This window comes from Pollachius pollachius (genome assembly GCF_949987615.1).
Source record: "Pollachius pollachius genome assembly, chromosome: 20".
NCBI classification, from domain to species: domain Eukaryota; kingdom Metazoa; phylum Chordata; class Actinopteri; order Gadiformes; family Gadidae; genus Pollachius; species Pollachius pollachius.
In genome coordinates, this window is record NC_136953.1 from 10,973,058 (window position 1) to 10,987,287 (window position 14,230).

The 14,230-nt window shown below is 45.9% G+C and overlaps 1 protein-coding gene across 3 annotated transcripts in view; it reads left to right on the plus strand.

Annotated features, from left to right (window-relative positions):
* Nucleotides 1-14,230, plus strand: part of ehbp1l1a (EH domain binding protein 1-like 1a) — a 45,927-nt gene that overhangs the window by 16,585 nt on the left and 15,112 nt on the right. The window contains exons 1-6 of one of the 3 annotated variants that reach the window (XM_079757870.1): nt 7,553-7,866; nt 9,819-12,125; nt 12,279-12,414; nt 12,641-12,807; nt 12,901-12,949; nt 13,348-13,845. In XM_079757870.1, the coding sequence (XP_079613996.1) occupies nt 9,850-12,125; nt 12,279-12,414; nt 12,641-12,807; nt 12,901-12,949; nt 13,348-13,845 (3,126 nt within the window). In that variant the 5' untranslated portion in view covers nt 7,553-7,866; nt 9,819-9,849. Of the gene's footprint in view, nt 1-7,552; nt 7,867-9,818; nt 12,126-12,278; nt 12,415-12,640; nt 12,808-12,900; nt 12,950-13,347; nt 13,846-14,230 lie in introns of those variants that run through there. The other 2 variants (XM_079757869.1, XM_079757871.1) reach the window with 2 other exon arrangements.

Consider the following 14,230-nt stretch of genomic DNA (forward strand, 5'->3'; position numbering starts at 1 on the left):
ATTGTTTTGGAAAACAAGTGTAGCGATACATTTACAGAAGTAATGCTGTCTGCTGCTCCAAGGGAAGATGCTTCACTAGGGTTCTCTGTGACCTCAAAGCAAAAGCATGACATAGTGAGAGAGCCCTGTGTTGTAGATCTATTGCCATCATGCCCACAACGCTCCATCATTCCTGGGATTTCATCTTTAGACCGGCATCTGGTTGTAGATTGGCCAACCGATGGGATATCACCACTGGAAAAGTTACCCAGCAAGAGAATGGTGTCGTGTGAACATTCAAATTATAAGCATTTACTCTGTGATGATAATATGGTAAACATGATATCATCCTGTCCCAAATCGCCCGGTATTCCCGGATTTCCAACTGTTCCGAAGCATGAGCCAAATATGGTCAATATCCTTCCCTCATGCCCCAGAGTTACAAGTGTTCCAGGTTTAGCCTCCACTCCGATGGATTCTTGCTGTAAGGAAAGCATCATGGATAGAAGTGTTCTTTGGAGCAAAAAAGTACAGATAAAGGAGCAGTTCATTGTCCACATGTCTGGCCGGCCAGACACATATACAGAGTATTTAAAGGACATGGTACTCATGTTACCAGCCTGTCCCAGGACGGCACTCATCCCCGGGTTTCCCTTTTCACCAAGACAGGAGGCAAGCTTTGCAAAACTTCTGCCCACATGTCCAAAAGTTGCCAGAGCTTTGGGCATGCCCTCTCAAATATGTATTGAGGGTGCAGATAAGTACTGGCATGAGGATACACCCTTGCTTTGGTACGGAACATTTAAGAACAGAGAAGGGCTTTTTTCGCATATTGATCTCAATCATAATGTGGCCAGTGTTCATTCTAAGATGGTTGCCATTCGGCCTTCATGTCCTGTGAAGTCCAGTCTCCCTGGTTTTCCCTTAGCCCCCAAAAGAATAGCACCCAGTATTGTCAGTCATTTTTTTACATGTCCAATGGCAAGCAGGATTGCAGGTGTTAGCACCAGGAAACCACCGAGTTCAGACAGCAGTACTACCTGGTTGATTCTGAAAACCAAAGTATTATGCAGGCCATCGAGCAATGAACGTTGTCATGTTGTGGATGAAATATCCAAAATTAGTACCGATTTTCTTAACAACGAAAATATGTTACCATCTTGTCCAAGCAGAAAAACCATCAATGGTTTCCCCTTTGCTCCTAGGAAGGCACCCAGTATGGTAAACCTTCTGCCTACTTGTCCAAAGGTGGTCAAAGTTTTAGGTTTAGCGTCTAAAACGTGTATTAAGAGTGGAGAGAACGTTTGGGACTTTGGTAATTCCTTGTGGCTAAAGCCATTGGCTAAAGACGGTACACTCATGGGTCGTTGCCAAGAAATTTTGTGCAGTAATCACAGTACGATGGAAGCCATGGTAGATATGATGCCCTCTTGTCCACAAAAGGCCAGAATACACGGTTTTCCATCCACACCAAGGCAAGAGATCTCTTTTGTTAGCATGCGGTCCACTTGCCCCAGAAAGTCAAGGGTCCCTGGTTTTCCTTCTAAAGAACCATATAGCTCATATGGTAAGGATTTGGAAACTTGCAAACAGCTGGTATTAGGGCAGCCCTTAAGGAAATGTGAATTGTTGATCAAAGGTTACCTCATAAGACATTTCCATTGCCCTGAAAAGGGAAAATGGTGTGGCTCCGTAACTATGTTGCCATCCTGTCCTTTGAAGTCTCTAATCTCCGGTGTTCCCTCAGCACCCCGGAAATCGGCACATAGTATGCTGAATCTTGTAGATACATGCCCTCGACAGACCCATGTTTGTGGCTTACCATCAAGGATTTGCATTCATTCTGAAAGCAAAGGCTGGTGTTCTCAAAATAAACAGGTAATAAAAAACAGACCAGCACAGAAACGATGCACTGAAATTCTACAGTGTGATCTGAGAGATGTACAATCCATGGAAAGTATGGCTGCGACATTGCCTTCTTGTCCTGAGATTACAAGTGTTCCTGGTTTCGCCTCTGTGTGGAGGCAGACATCAGCTCGCAGTTTAAATATGCAAAATATGGAACCTACTTGTGCAAAAATGTCTAGAGTTTCTGGAATGCCATCTTTAAACCATAGTATAGCAGCTAATTGCTCCATCGATACACAGTTACATTTAAGTCCTAAACTGAGATCAGTGCTCCATTTTGAGAAGATGTATTCACTTGATTCTGACATGGTCACAAACATGGTATCTATGTTGGCATCATGCCCAAGAGAGGCTCATTTCCCAGGCTTCCCATCTAACTCAAGAAGTGTTTTAGCAGGTGTACCAAGTATGCTACATCTTAGGCACATTTGTCCAAAGCATTCTAGATGTTCCGGAATACCTACCAGATATCCCTCGGATCTAGATGAAGATATTTGGAATGAGGATAAAGGATTGATTTGGGATAGACAAGCAGGGAACAGAAAAAGTAAGAAAGTAATCTATGGTGAAAGGATATCTCAGAGTGAAAAACACATGGTTAAAATAATGGTGTCAATGTTACCGCCCTGTGCCAAGACATCTTCTATCCCTGGATTTCCTTCCAAGATTCCTCAAAGTAAACACACATCTGTGAACAATGAGCCTACTTTTCCAAAACGCTCAGAGGTTCCAGGTCTACCTGCCATAAACCACACAGCTAACCAAGATGACTGGCGAGTACACAGAAATTCTATTTGGCAGAAAGGGTTAGATATGTGTCAGGGACTTCAGCTCAGTTGGACAGTGAAGGAGTTGTCATCGAGTGACAGGGAAAGGATGCTACGTATTTTGCCACTATGTGCTCAACGTGCCCTCAGCCCAGGCTTTCCGTCTGCTGAACTATTGTTTGTTGAACGATCCATATCCCCGAACCAAGATGGAGACGAGGTTACTAGGCAAAGGATGACCGGTGAGGCATCTTTCTGTTCTAAAGGGTCCGTTGTCACTGACCTTACGCCAGCACATTCAGAACATTCAGGAGACAAATACTTGAGTGGAACCAAAGAGGACATATTGCTTCAACCTGATGCAATCCAATTTTCATTTAATGAAAAAGTAGTGGAGTTCCAAAGTGGATCAGTGTCTGGTAGTCATAAAATGGAAAAGGGATTTTGGAGGCAAAATGAGACTGAAGACGTAGGAACTCGAGTTGAACTGAGTGAGGCAAACAGGTAAAGAAGATCATGCATTCAAGACTGAACCTTTACAGACAATTGTGTGCTTAACCAGCAGCGAAGTAGTGACTGAACGACCTGTCTTTCAAATTATATTTCCAGACACTTGCACTGCAGAATGTGGCACTCGGCTCCTGATTTGGCCTTAGTCTTGAGTGTGAGAGAGAGGTGGGTGGCAAAGGTTTGATTGCTGGACGGTTTTGTCGTCTCTAACGCCTTTGCATCATTTCATAAACATCTGGCTGACTAATTTGTGGTTTAGGTTAAGTTGTCGTTGCTGTTGTTTGTTATTTGTTCTTTTGGGGTTCATTTCTTGAATCATTTCCCCTTTGGAAATTATTTTAAGGGCCACCATATTATTAGATGTGTGTGTGTGTGTGTGTGTGTGTGTGGGGGGGGGGGGGGGACTCTCTCTTTCCAGAGAGCAGAGTTCCAAGGAGAGTGCCAAGGGTTGTCAGTGTCCAATGACACTGGGCACTCGGGCCCCCTCACTCCTTACTACGTGCCTGAGAGAGCGTAGCATTTGACACTGTGTCACTGTGGTCTTGTGGTTTGGTTGGTGTTTATTTGCATGGCATGGATTTGCATCGAATGCTCATGGGATGGATTTGCATTTGTTTCGTAATGATGCTATTTTATATTTGAATAATAAAGTGTCAAGCCATTTGTGTTGATAAAGAATGATGCACAGTTGGGGGTCTTGGTTATGCTATGGATTATTATAGAGATCAATAATAATCTAAATTGTTTATATAAATAATTATTCAGTAAAGAATGAGCATGCATTTTTTTACTGAAGAGTAGTTGTTTACATACATTTTTTATTCAATACCAAATATCTATAATCTTCTATTTATATTGGTATCCATAACAGTAAAGCCTGTTGAAGTGATGATGATTGCCATAGGACAATTAAGTGTTTATTCCTTCTGATTTATTAACTACATGCAATGCACGGCACTGCAGTTGTGATTTATTTGGTAACGTTGCGGTCGCACCTGATTATGACTTTGCCTTCTCCATAGAAATCAAAACATGGTTTCACTGCTCCCGTCGTGTCCCCCTGCTGCCGTTGCACTGGGGTTCCCAGCCATCAACATCCACCCCCAAACAGGGCCTACCGACCGAAGCATACTATGGGTGCAGCTCCCCAAGACCGCTGCGCAGCTATATACTGGAGAACACGAAGAGGGCATGGGGATGAGAGATATGGTTGATATGGGGCCTTCATGTCCCATGGCTGCAAAACTCCACGGATTCCCTTCGAAAAGAGCAGTATTGGATGAAGGAAAGACAGAGGAACCAAGCACTCCATATCATTTAGATCAAAACACAGTGGGTGATGCTCACGGATTACCTTCACTTGAAAACAAGACAGACAGTAGTACGGTGGCTGAATTAAATGAAGACATGGGTGACATCCAGCAGTCCTGCGAGGAAAGGACCGATCCCCCAAATGTTTGCAAGGACATTGTCCTGCAACCTTGCCCCTGTGTAATCAATGACAGATCGAACATGGTAGATATCTTGCCCACTTTCCCAAATATATCTAGTATACCTGGGTTATCATCCATCTCTCAGTGTGATGATGCCTCGTGGGCTTTTATTCCAGACACACTATTTGAGAAGAAAAATATACATTCAAGCAATGTTATGACGGACATTTCCCAAGAAGAAAGAGATCAAATGAAAATGATGCATTTGGTACCAACTTGCCCGAGGAAATCTAAGATATCTGGATTTCCGTCAGTACCTAACCCACATTTAACATTTATTTATAGAGAAGATATGGTTAGCCTGTTACCTTCTTGCCCAAAAGTCTCCTGTATCCAAGGTGTTCCATCATCACAAGGGTCATCAAACAAAACATGGCTAACAGATAGCCCACCTCTCTTCAAAACACAGAAAGAAACCACTGCAATACTCATCAAAGATATATTAAACACAGACACAATGAAACCAATGTTAGCTCTGAGTCCAGCCTGTCCCAAAGAAGCTTCAATCTCTGGCTTTCCCTCCAAGCCATTAGTGATCCATCATGGGCCTAATGTATTCAACCTTTTTCCATCATGCCCTGTAGTCTCTAATATTACTGGGTTTCCATCAATCCAGACAGCTGAATGCAAAAACTGGCCATCAAATTGTCAGCCATTGTTTGAGAAGCAATTCAGGGAGACAGCTATATTTGTACCACACAAATATGAAATGACGAAAGACTTGACTGGAATGTTGTCCCTTGTACCAAGTTGTCCTAAGGAGTCACACACTCCTGGGTTCCCCTCTGTGCTGCTACCCAAAAAGCTTGACTTTGGAAAGGTGCCAAATATGGTGTGTGTCTCCACTTATTGTCCAAGGGTCTCACAAATACCAGGATTCCTCTCCTTTCAATATACACAATGTCAAGAGTGGGTGACAAGCAACGAGTCATTGTGGACCAGAACACCCAGGGATAAGGAGCTCTTGTTAACAGACCGCAATGAAAAGGAATGGGACACCGTGAAGGCAATGCTTTTCCTGGTACCTTCCTGTCCAAAGGAGGCACAGAATCCAGGATTTCCATCAGTTCCGAATCCACACATAGATTATTACAGACTACATAACATCCACCAGCTCCCGTCATACCCGAATGTTTCCAGTATTCATGGAATGCCTTCGATTAAGAGGGGGGCCGATGCCACTTGGGTGCAAGGGCCAAGAGAGATATTACTGAAGGGATCAGTGGTGAAGGAGGATGTTATGTTAAATGGATCCCAAGTTAACTCAGAAGACAAGAATAATATGTTGTTTATTGTGCCCTCCTGCCCTAATGCTGCCTTTCGGCCTGGGTTCCCATCGATTTCAAATCCCAACATTTTACATCATGAGCCGAATATAGTAAATCTCCTCCCACTGTGCCCTCAGTATTCCAATATATGTGGTTTCCCATCAGTTGAAGGAGTCAGTGGATTAGAATGGGTTGCTGAACCTTGTTCATTAATAAAGCGACCACTGAAAATTCAACAGTTTATGATTGTGAAATCTGCCGTTGGCGCAGGCGAATCAAACAATATGTCGGCCTTGGTTCCCTCTTGCTCAAGAGCACCAATGCTACCAGGCTTCCCATCGGCCCCTCAGTGCAGTATGTCAAAACTACGACCGGTTTGTCCTAAAGAGTGCATTTTCCCTGGTGGTGCAACCCTTCACGGAACTACAGAACTACAATGGATTTCTGCTGGAGACAAGTCGATCGAGCCGAAGAGTTTGTCAGGCAACCTTCAGAGAGCCAGCATTTTCACAGCAGACGGTCCCATCAAAGACAGAGAAACTCTGAAAGCAATGCTAGCCCTGGCTCCAACATGTCCTCAGGCGTCAACAATTCCTGGGTTCCCTTCTGCGCCTAGATCCAAGACGGAGCCCCATGACGGCAGCCTCATGCCCCACTGCCCTAAAGCTTCAGCTATCGCGGGATTACCATCGGTGACTCCAGTCAAATGCACAGGTTGGTTAATGGAACCCATACTCCTATGGATGAGGTCTGACAGCAAACCATTGGACATGATCATGCCCCCATATAGTTCCAACGTCACATCAAGTATGATGACATTGCTGACATCCTGCCCTAAGGCCACTCGGGTGCCTGGTTTACCGTCTGCTCCTGTTGGAAACAGAGCCCCGGAAATGGTCAGTTTGTACTCATCAGCCCCATGCTCTTCAACAATTCCAGGCTTTCCATCAGCAAGAATGATAACCTCCTCAGCTGTTGACAAAAAGGACAGGATACACGAGACAAAGACCCTCACCAAGAATCTGCCAAAGAAGAAGATGTCTATTGCGGAGTGGACCGAAGTAGACAAAGGGAATATGAAACATCTGGCATTAATGGCTCCATCGTGTCCATCTGTGGCTCAGACTCCTGGGTTCCCCTCCATTCTGCCCCGGACCCCGACAGAGAGTCAAGCAGTTGTTGGTTCTATGCCGATAACCGATGACTGTAAACCCCAAGAACCGCAGCATGCAAACCCTGGTCAGTCTTCTCCTATAGAAGCAAGCAGCATTGGCTTCACCTCTACATCTATGAACGTCCCAGCTGTGGAACAGGCAAATGGTGAGATATTTTTAGTGTACGTTAGGTATGTAGTGATGTGAAAGATTCAAATCAAGGTGTCGTTTCTGAGTCCTCGGCTTCAAAAAGTCCAGGGATTCAAGACTTAATGTTTAATCCTTTATTCGTGGGCTCTCTCAGGTTTCTCCTCTCTCCTTGGTGAGATTGGCACACAGACCAGTTGGACTGTGGACCGACTGGTCAACAGTCCTCAATTGATCAAATCCTTTGCTCACCTCCTCTAGAACAGTAGGGGGTTAGAGACAGGTCTGAAAGGGAGGGGGTGACACAGGACTAAGCCAAACACCAAAGTAACTGTTTGATAAATGTACAGTTGGGGTTAGAGTCAGGGGTCAGGCAGAGAGCGAGCTGAGGACATGATGAAGGGAAAAAACATACAAACTGTTAGGAATTAATTTAGCGGAATGAGCAATGAACGAGGTCAATCCATATTAAAAGTTAGGAATTAGTACTTTCTTCTTCCACATGTTGTGTAATGATTCACTTTGTGTGATTGTTTTTGCATCTGAATTGATTGATTTGTTTGTTTGTTTGTTGTTTCTTTCGTATTGGAACAGAAGTAAAATCTAAAGAAAGTTCAAAACAAGCCTTTGTGGTCGCTGGGTAAGTGGATGAGTCCCGAGCTCTTGCATGGTTTGGTGGAGTGCTCTTGCGTAGTTTGCTGCAAAATCATATGTCCTAGTAGATCTGCAGTGGCTAGTCACTTGAATAACTGAATACAGCTCATTTATATAGTATATACTTACTGCTGCGTTTTTTTTGTTCTGGCAAGAAACTTTCTTAAAACATTGTGTCTGGGTCCTTAGAAACCCGCTAATAAAGAAGCCTAAAGCAGAGGAGGTGGACACTGCCAAGGTGCATTTGGATCCACCGGAACCGGATTTAGTCTTAGGTTGGGAAGTATTGGAAGCAGAAGGCACAGTGACAGCTCAGGAAATGGAGTCATCCTTGTTAGTAAAAGGGAAAGAAAATTCAGGACTAGTCAATACAATTGTGGGGGTTTTCAGCAGAGGGTAAGTTAAACCTTGGTTTGAAGCATATATCGTGCATGGTTTATTGTGTGCATTGAATTACCTTTTAATAGAGATAACATCAAAATATAAACCGTTTTTGTTCTATTTTTATTATTTTAAAAGTCAACAGTGTAAACACTCTAATACAGATTGATTTATTATTGGAATGGAATGAATGGCCTTGAAGGAGGCAAGAGGAATATATAGTGTTTCTATGTAAAATATTGTTTTAGTTTTCGTTAGCTTTTGCCCCAGCCATGGCTTTGTCTCTAAAAAAATTATCCCTTCCTCACAGTTATGAGACCGTAGCGTCCATTTTGGGGCCGTCTGGTTCTGGTTCAGCTGAAGCTGTCCGACCAAAGAGTGCCTCGTCCTCACTGGCTCCCGAGTCCAACGATTCGACCATCCCGTTCGGCGGGTTTCCTCCGCTTTCCCCAGACAACATTGCTTTAATAGAGACGGCCAATCACGAGGGCCTTAGTGAAAATGAAAGTGAAAGCAAACCAGGAGTAGAACCCCCGATGAGTGCGGAGCCCTACATGTGGGATCTCGCAGGGGGGGATCGGTCAGCATCGGTATCCTCAGAGGGCAGCGATGGGTCACCAGAAGTGGTTGGCTCGACCGCCATGAAGAAATGGCCACCGTTGACCGAGGCAGATATCGATGAAATATCAAAGGCACAGCTTGAGGGAGCAGAGAAAGTGCAGGTCTCCTTTGATCCATGGGGTAGCAAGGATCGATTGGTCCCAAAGCAGAGGTTGGATCAATCCTTGGTTGAAGGTGGGACTACATGCCAGGCTGAGATAGGACAAAAAGGGGCTGAAAATGCACTCCTGGAGAAAGGGTGAGTAGCAGGAGGCAAGACCTCTTTTGCTGCACGGCGTGAGAATAGTTGTCAGTGCATTGTGATACTTCTGTCGTAACTTTTGTTTGGCCTGCTGATCTGCTGTCATATATGACTGCTGTTTTTTCAGTTGAGAATTTCAAACTGGTTATTTAACCTTATTTCTGATATTTGATGGTTTTCTTTGTCTTTGGGTTCACGTATTGATGTGGTGCTTAAATGCATGTGTCAATCTCTGTTTTGATTTGATTTTATATACATGTAAGGCGCTGTGGGTACGATTTCAGAGATTTTATTTGTGTTATTTGTTGAAATGTAGAAAAAGCAAATCCATCCTTCAGCTTTTAGTGAGTGAAATGCACTATGAGAATATCTGTTTTGAGTTTGAGGGAAATACATTTTGCCTGTCAATCTGGTCGGAAAGCAACACTTCCCAGTGGCGGAGAAACATAGGGGGGAGGAGGAGGGTGAGGGGACTTTCTTTGGTTATGTTTCAAAAAGAACTCCAATCGTACCTGCAGCATCTTTTCCGTTGGTTTTGGTTCTCACAGCTTGTGCTGATCAAGTTTTGCAACATGTGTGTGTGTGTGTGTGAGATAATGCAAAATATGATGCTTCTTGCATCTAATGCGATGTTGTCACAAGCAATCAAACCAGAAATCTGAAGCCTGTCCTTCTTTGTCCTTCACCTCCCAAAGGCAAAGCACAGGGGAAGCATCTGCCCCCGCCATGGACTCAACAGCAATAGAGGCTGTGGTTACTAATAACGATGAAGAACATAGCGAGCTGACTTCCATTCTAGTTCCACCCCAGTCAAAGGTTCTCCCCCAGCAAGGGGCGCGAGAGAGCAAGCCCGATCCCCTGGGCCCCAAACGCGACGCATTCCACCTTGAAAATGCACCGAACGACGTGGCTGATATTGCCCCTCCGACAGAGATTGTTCCGACCCAGCCATCTGCTGAAATAGTCCCTCCCCGCAGAACCAAGAGAAAGACCGGGATACCTTCTCCACATGTCCAGAAGAAAGCTGATACACGAGAAACTGAAACTCAAGAATCTACACAGGTGGTTTCCTCACAGCCGACCGAGGTGAGCAGCTGTAGTAGAGGATGCTCTGGTAGCGGTATCCCTGTAGATGGAGTGGAGATACCAAAAGACAAACGGGAATCTGTGCAAACACAAGGAGGCCTTGTCCCTCCGCGTCGCCTCAGAAAAAGAGATGAAACTACACCTTCCCTGACTCTCCCTGAAATCCCACAGAAGCTATCCAGGAAAAAGGGCAAGTTGAGTAAAAATGTTCCTGTTCTGATAACCGAAGTGCAGCCGTCCTTGGATGTCCAAGCCAGATGTGATCCAGTAACATCTGTAATGCCATCTATACCACTGCCCTCTGTGGGAGCCAAAAAGGCTTCAAGCAATGCTGAAAGCGATGATGGATCCGGCGAAATAGTTGACATGCTTTATATAAGGGTGCAAGTGACTGAAGTGGATTATCCAACTGATCTGTCTGGAGAAACTAATGTTTCTGATAACGGTAAACATCCAGAATGGGTTTCCCCGGAACAGAAACCCCCCAGCCAGTCTTCTCTAAATGGAACAAGCCAGTCTGACCAGCAAGCAGAAAGTGAATCATCTGCTGATTTTGGTGTTAGGCCGACAGAGTGTCTCTCAATTATCAGAAAGATAGCCCCTCCTAGATCAATAAAGAAGAAAGTGCCTTCATACAACTCTATCAGCAAAACAGTCAATGAGGGGGAAAAATGTGACAAGGAGGAAACCCTGACGCAGGCCCAGGAAGTGCCTCAAATTCCCGATGCTCAGAAATCCGAACAAGTGGCTCCTGTCCCTCTAACATCGGAGGCCGACAAGAAGAATACACCAGTGTCTGTCCCTATCCCTATGCCCAGGGCGAAGAAACATCTCAGTGGATCCTTCCCTGATGCCGCGCCCGTCGAGGGAACGTCTCCTGGTTCTTTAGTTCGGCTCAGTAGAAGCTCTTCCAGAGACGACGTGGCCAAGCCCGGCAGGCAGAGAGGGCGAAGGTCAGTCACGCCTCTGTGTTTAGGAAGATTGGAAACAACTCAAAACAAGAAACGGAGCCGTAGCCTTCCTCCCCTTCCTCCTGCCGATCATCTGACGGTGCCCACTGTGTGCCCCAGGAGAATTCGCCTGAAGGCTGAGAGCAAAGATAAACTGGTTGGTGGGGATGACGGCTCTGAGACCAGACCGTCAGGCTTGCCTGTGGCAAAACCCAGGATCAGGAAACGTTTAAGCGGATCCTTCCCGGAAAACTTCACACCAGCAGCGGGTTCGTCATGTCCCTCTTCGACGGAAAAATCAAACAAAATGGTGGGCGATGAAACGGTTCTCCATGGTGCTGAACAGGCGAGCATCTCCCCTCCGATTCCTATGCCACGTCCCAAAAAACGACTCAGCGCAACTTTTCCAGACAGTACGCCTCCTCCGGAATCTGTGCTCTCCACGGACATGGAAAGGGGTATAAAGCGGGATGTTACATCTTCCCATCACCAGGATGCGACAGAATTCTCACCGTCGTTGGAATCAGGCTCTCACTCTGAAGGAGGCTTCGTCACAATCCTTGTGTCAGAGTACGCAACTTTAAAATCGGATCAAGAGGCCAAAAAGGTCCAAGTTTCCTCCGAGGTGGAACTTCCTCAACCGGAATCTGTTGGAGATGCGGTCCTGGGAGCGAATGCTAACGAGCAGGGCATGGAAGACTGGACTTTTACTGATAAATCTGCGGGGACACAAGATGCTGAAATCGCTACGGAGGATGTGGCTGATCAGACTGAAGGTGGAATTGGGTTGGAGGCTGAACCTGAGAAGGGCTTGGCTTCGACTGCCACAGCTCCTGTAGATGACTGGCAGCATTTAGAGAAGATGAACGAAAGTGAGCCGACAGACTTCACCGCGGGTCAGGAGGTGGGCGCTGAAGAGGGGGGCTTTTGCCTTCTTTCAGTAGCTGTCGGTGATGTAGAGGAAGGGTAAGTAGTCTGTTTAAGTGTGGAGGAAGGCGCCAACAAATGGATCCTAAATGTCCGGTCCCAGATTCTGCAATTTTAAGGAAAGTCCCGCGCAATTTTGCTTGGAGAAACATTTACTAATGCTTTTCCTTATGTTTGTCTGCCCCTCCCCAGCCAGGGTGAGACGACAGAATCACCCTCAGACCCACCGGTTCCGGTTCCTCGTGGCAAGAAGCGTTTAAGCGGTTCTTATCGGGACAGTGAGCCAAAGACACCCCAGAAAGGATCTGCAGAGGCCCCAGATGCTGAAGTATGTTTTACTATATTTTAATCGGTCACTCAAGAATTGTCATTTAATCGACAGGCTTTAGGTTTTCTCCTCTTACTGAATGTATCAAATATAACTAATGCATCTACATTATGTGTATGTGTGTGTGTGTGTGTATGTTTGTGTGTGTGTGTGTGTGTGTGTGTGTGTGTGTGTGTGTCTGTGTGTGTGTCTGTGTGTGTGCGGGTGGTTGTGTGTTTACTTCTAGAGCCTTGTGGCCAGCCCGGAGCTTGTGACATCCAGTAAGTCGTTACTACATTGGTGCCAGGAAGTGACAAAAGGCCACAAGGGTGTCAAAGTAACAAATTTCAGCACATCCTGGAGGAATGGTCTGGCCTTCTGCGCCATCCTACACCACTACCATCCCGACAAGATGTAAGAAACTCTTCACCTGGAAAACAATGGCGGTATTGATTGTGTATTGTGTAACTGTTTTCATGGGATTTTTTACTTTTCTTTTTTGGACAGCGAATACGAGATGCTGGACCCGTATGACATCCAGAGCAACAATAAAAAGGTGAATAAGTTTCATTCCTTTCTGACATTTTTGCCAACACACGGAACACAATTCAACTGACATACGTCATCCGATACGAATCATTAAAGGTGACACATTATACCACGAGTTGTGGGTGTGATTAGCCGTTTTGAAAATCTACCTCTTCTTACATCACAAGTAGGCTTGTCCACCTAGATGTATGATGGATAGATCGGTCTACCAGCCTACCCCTTGTAGTAAACGTTGCTCATCTATCAGCACACATTTAGGTGGACACGCCGACTTGTGATGTCAGAAGATTTTCAAAACTGCTCGTAACGGCTAATCACACTCACACCTGTTGCTATAATACGTCACCTTTAAACTAAGTGTGCTGTGTGTTTGTTTTGATTACTTCCCCCATTGACCCTCCTAAGGCTTTCGACGGCTTCGCCGAGCACGGTATCTCGCGGCTGATGGGGCCCTCGGACATGTTCATGCTGGCCGTGCCCGACCGGCTTATCGTCATGACGTACCTGAACCAGATCCGCACGCACTTCACGGGCCAGGAGCTCAGCGTGCTGCACATCGAGAAGGACAGCGGCGAGTCCAGCTACGGCGTGGCGGCCGAACGCGAGAGCCGGGAGAGCGCCGACCCGCAGGCCGCCGCCCGCTACTACGCCCAGAAGCTCCAGGAGGAGGGCATCACCCTAGAGACCAACGGCAAGACGTCCACGCCCACGGCGACGGCGACGCCCGACAACGTGGACGTTAGCAAGGCCGGCCGGGAGCTGGTGCCGCCGCCCCGGACCAAACGAGGGACTAACTTCCTGTCCAAGACGGGGTTCTCCCGCGTGAAAGACGCGGACCTGGTCAAGAAGCGCCGGTCGCTACGGAAGAGCGGCGGTTCGGGGGAGGAGCTGGAGATACCCGGGGTAGGATGACAGACTCGTTGAACACAAGCTCACCAGCTGCAGCAAAAGACTCAAGATTCACCTGTTCAGAGTTCACCTAGACACTGCATAGCCACCCCCTCCTTCTTATTGTATGTTGTACGTCCTGGCACTTAATGTGCACACTTATTGTATGTCGTTCTTCGTTATAGTACTTAGTTGTGTTACATCTGATCCTAGCTATCTTTGTTGTATACGGGGAATGGGTTAACCAATCGATTGTTAGTGCTTGGCACTTTCTATGAATATCCTTACTGTACCGACTGCGATATATCGTTAATTTTCTTCTGACAAATTGTACACATTGTAATGCACTTTGGACAAAAGTGTCTGCTAAATGCCCTGAATGTAAATGTAAAGCTCTTCT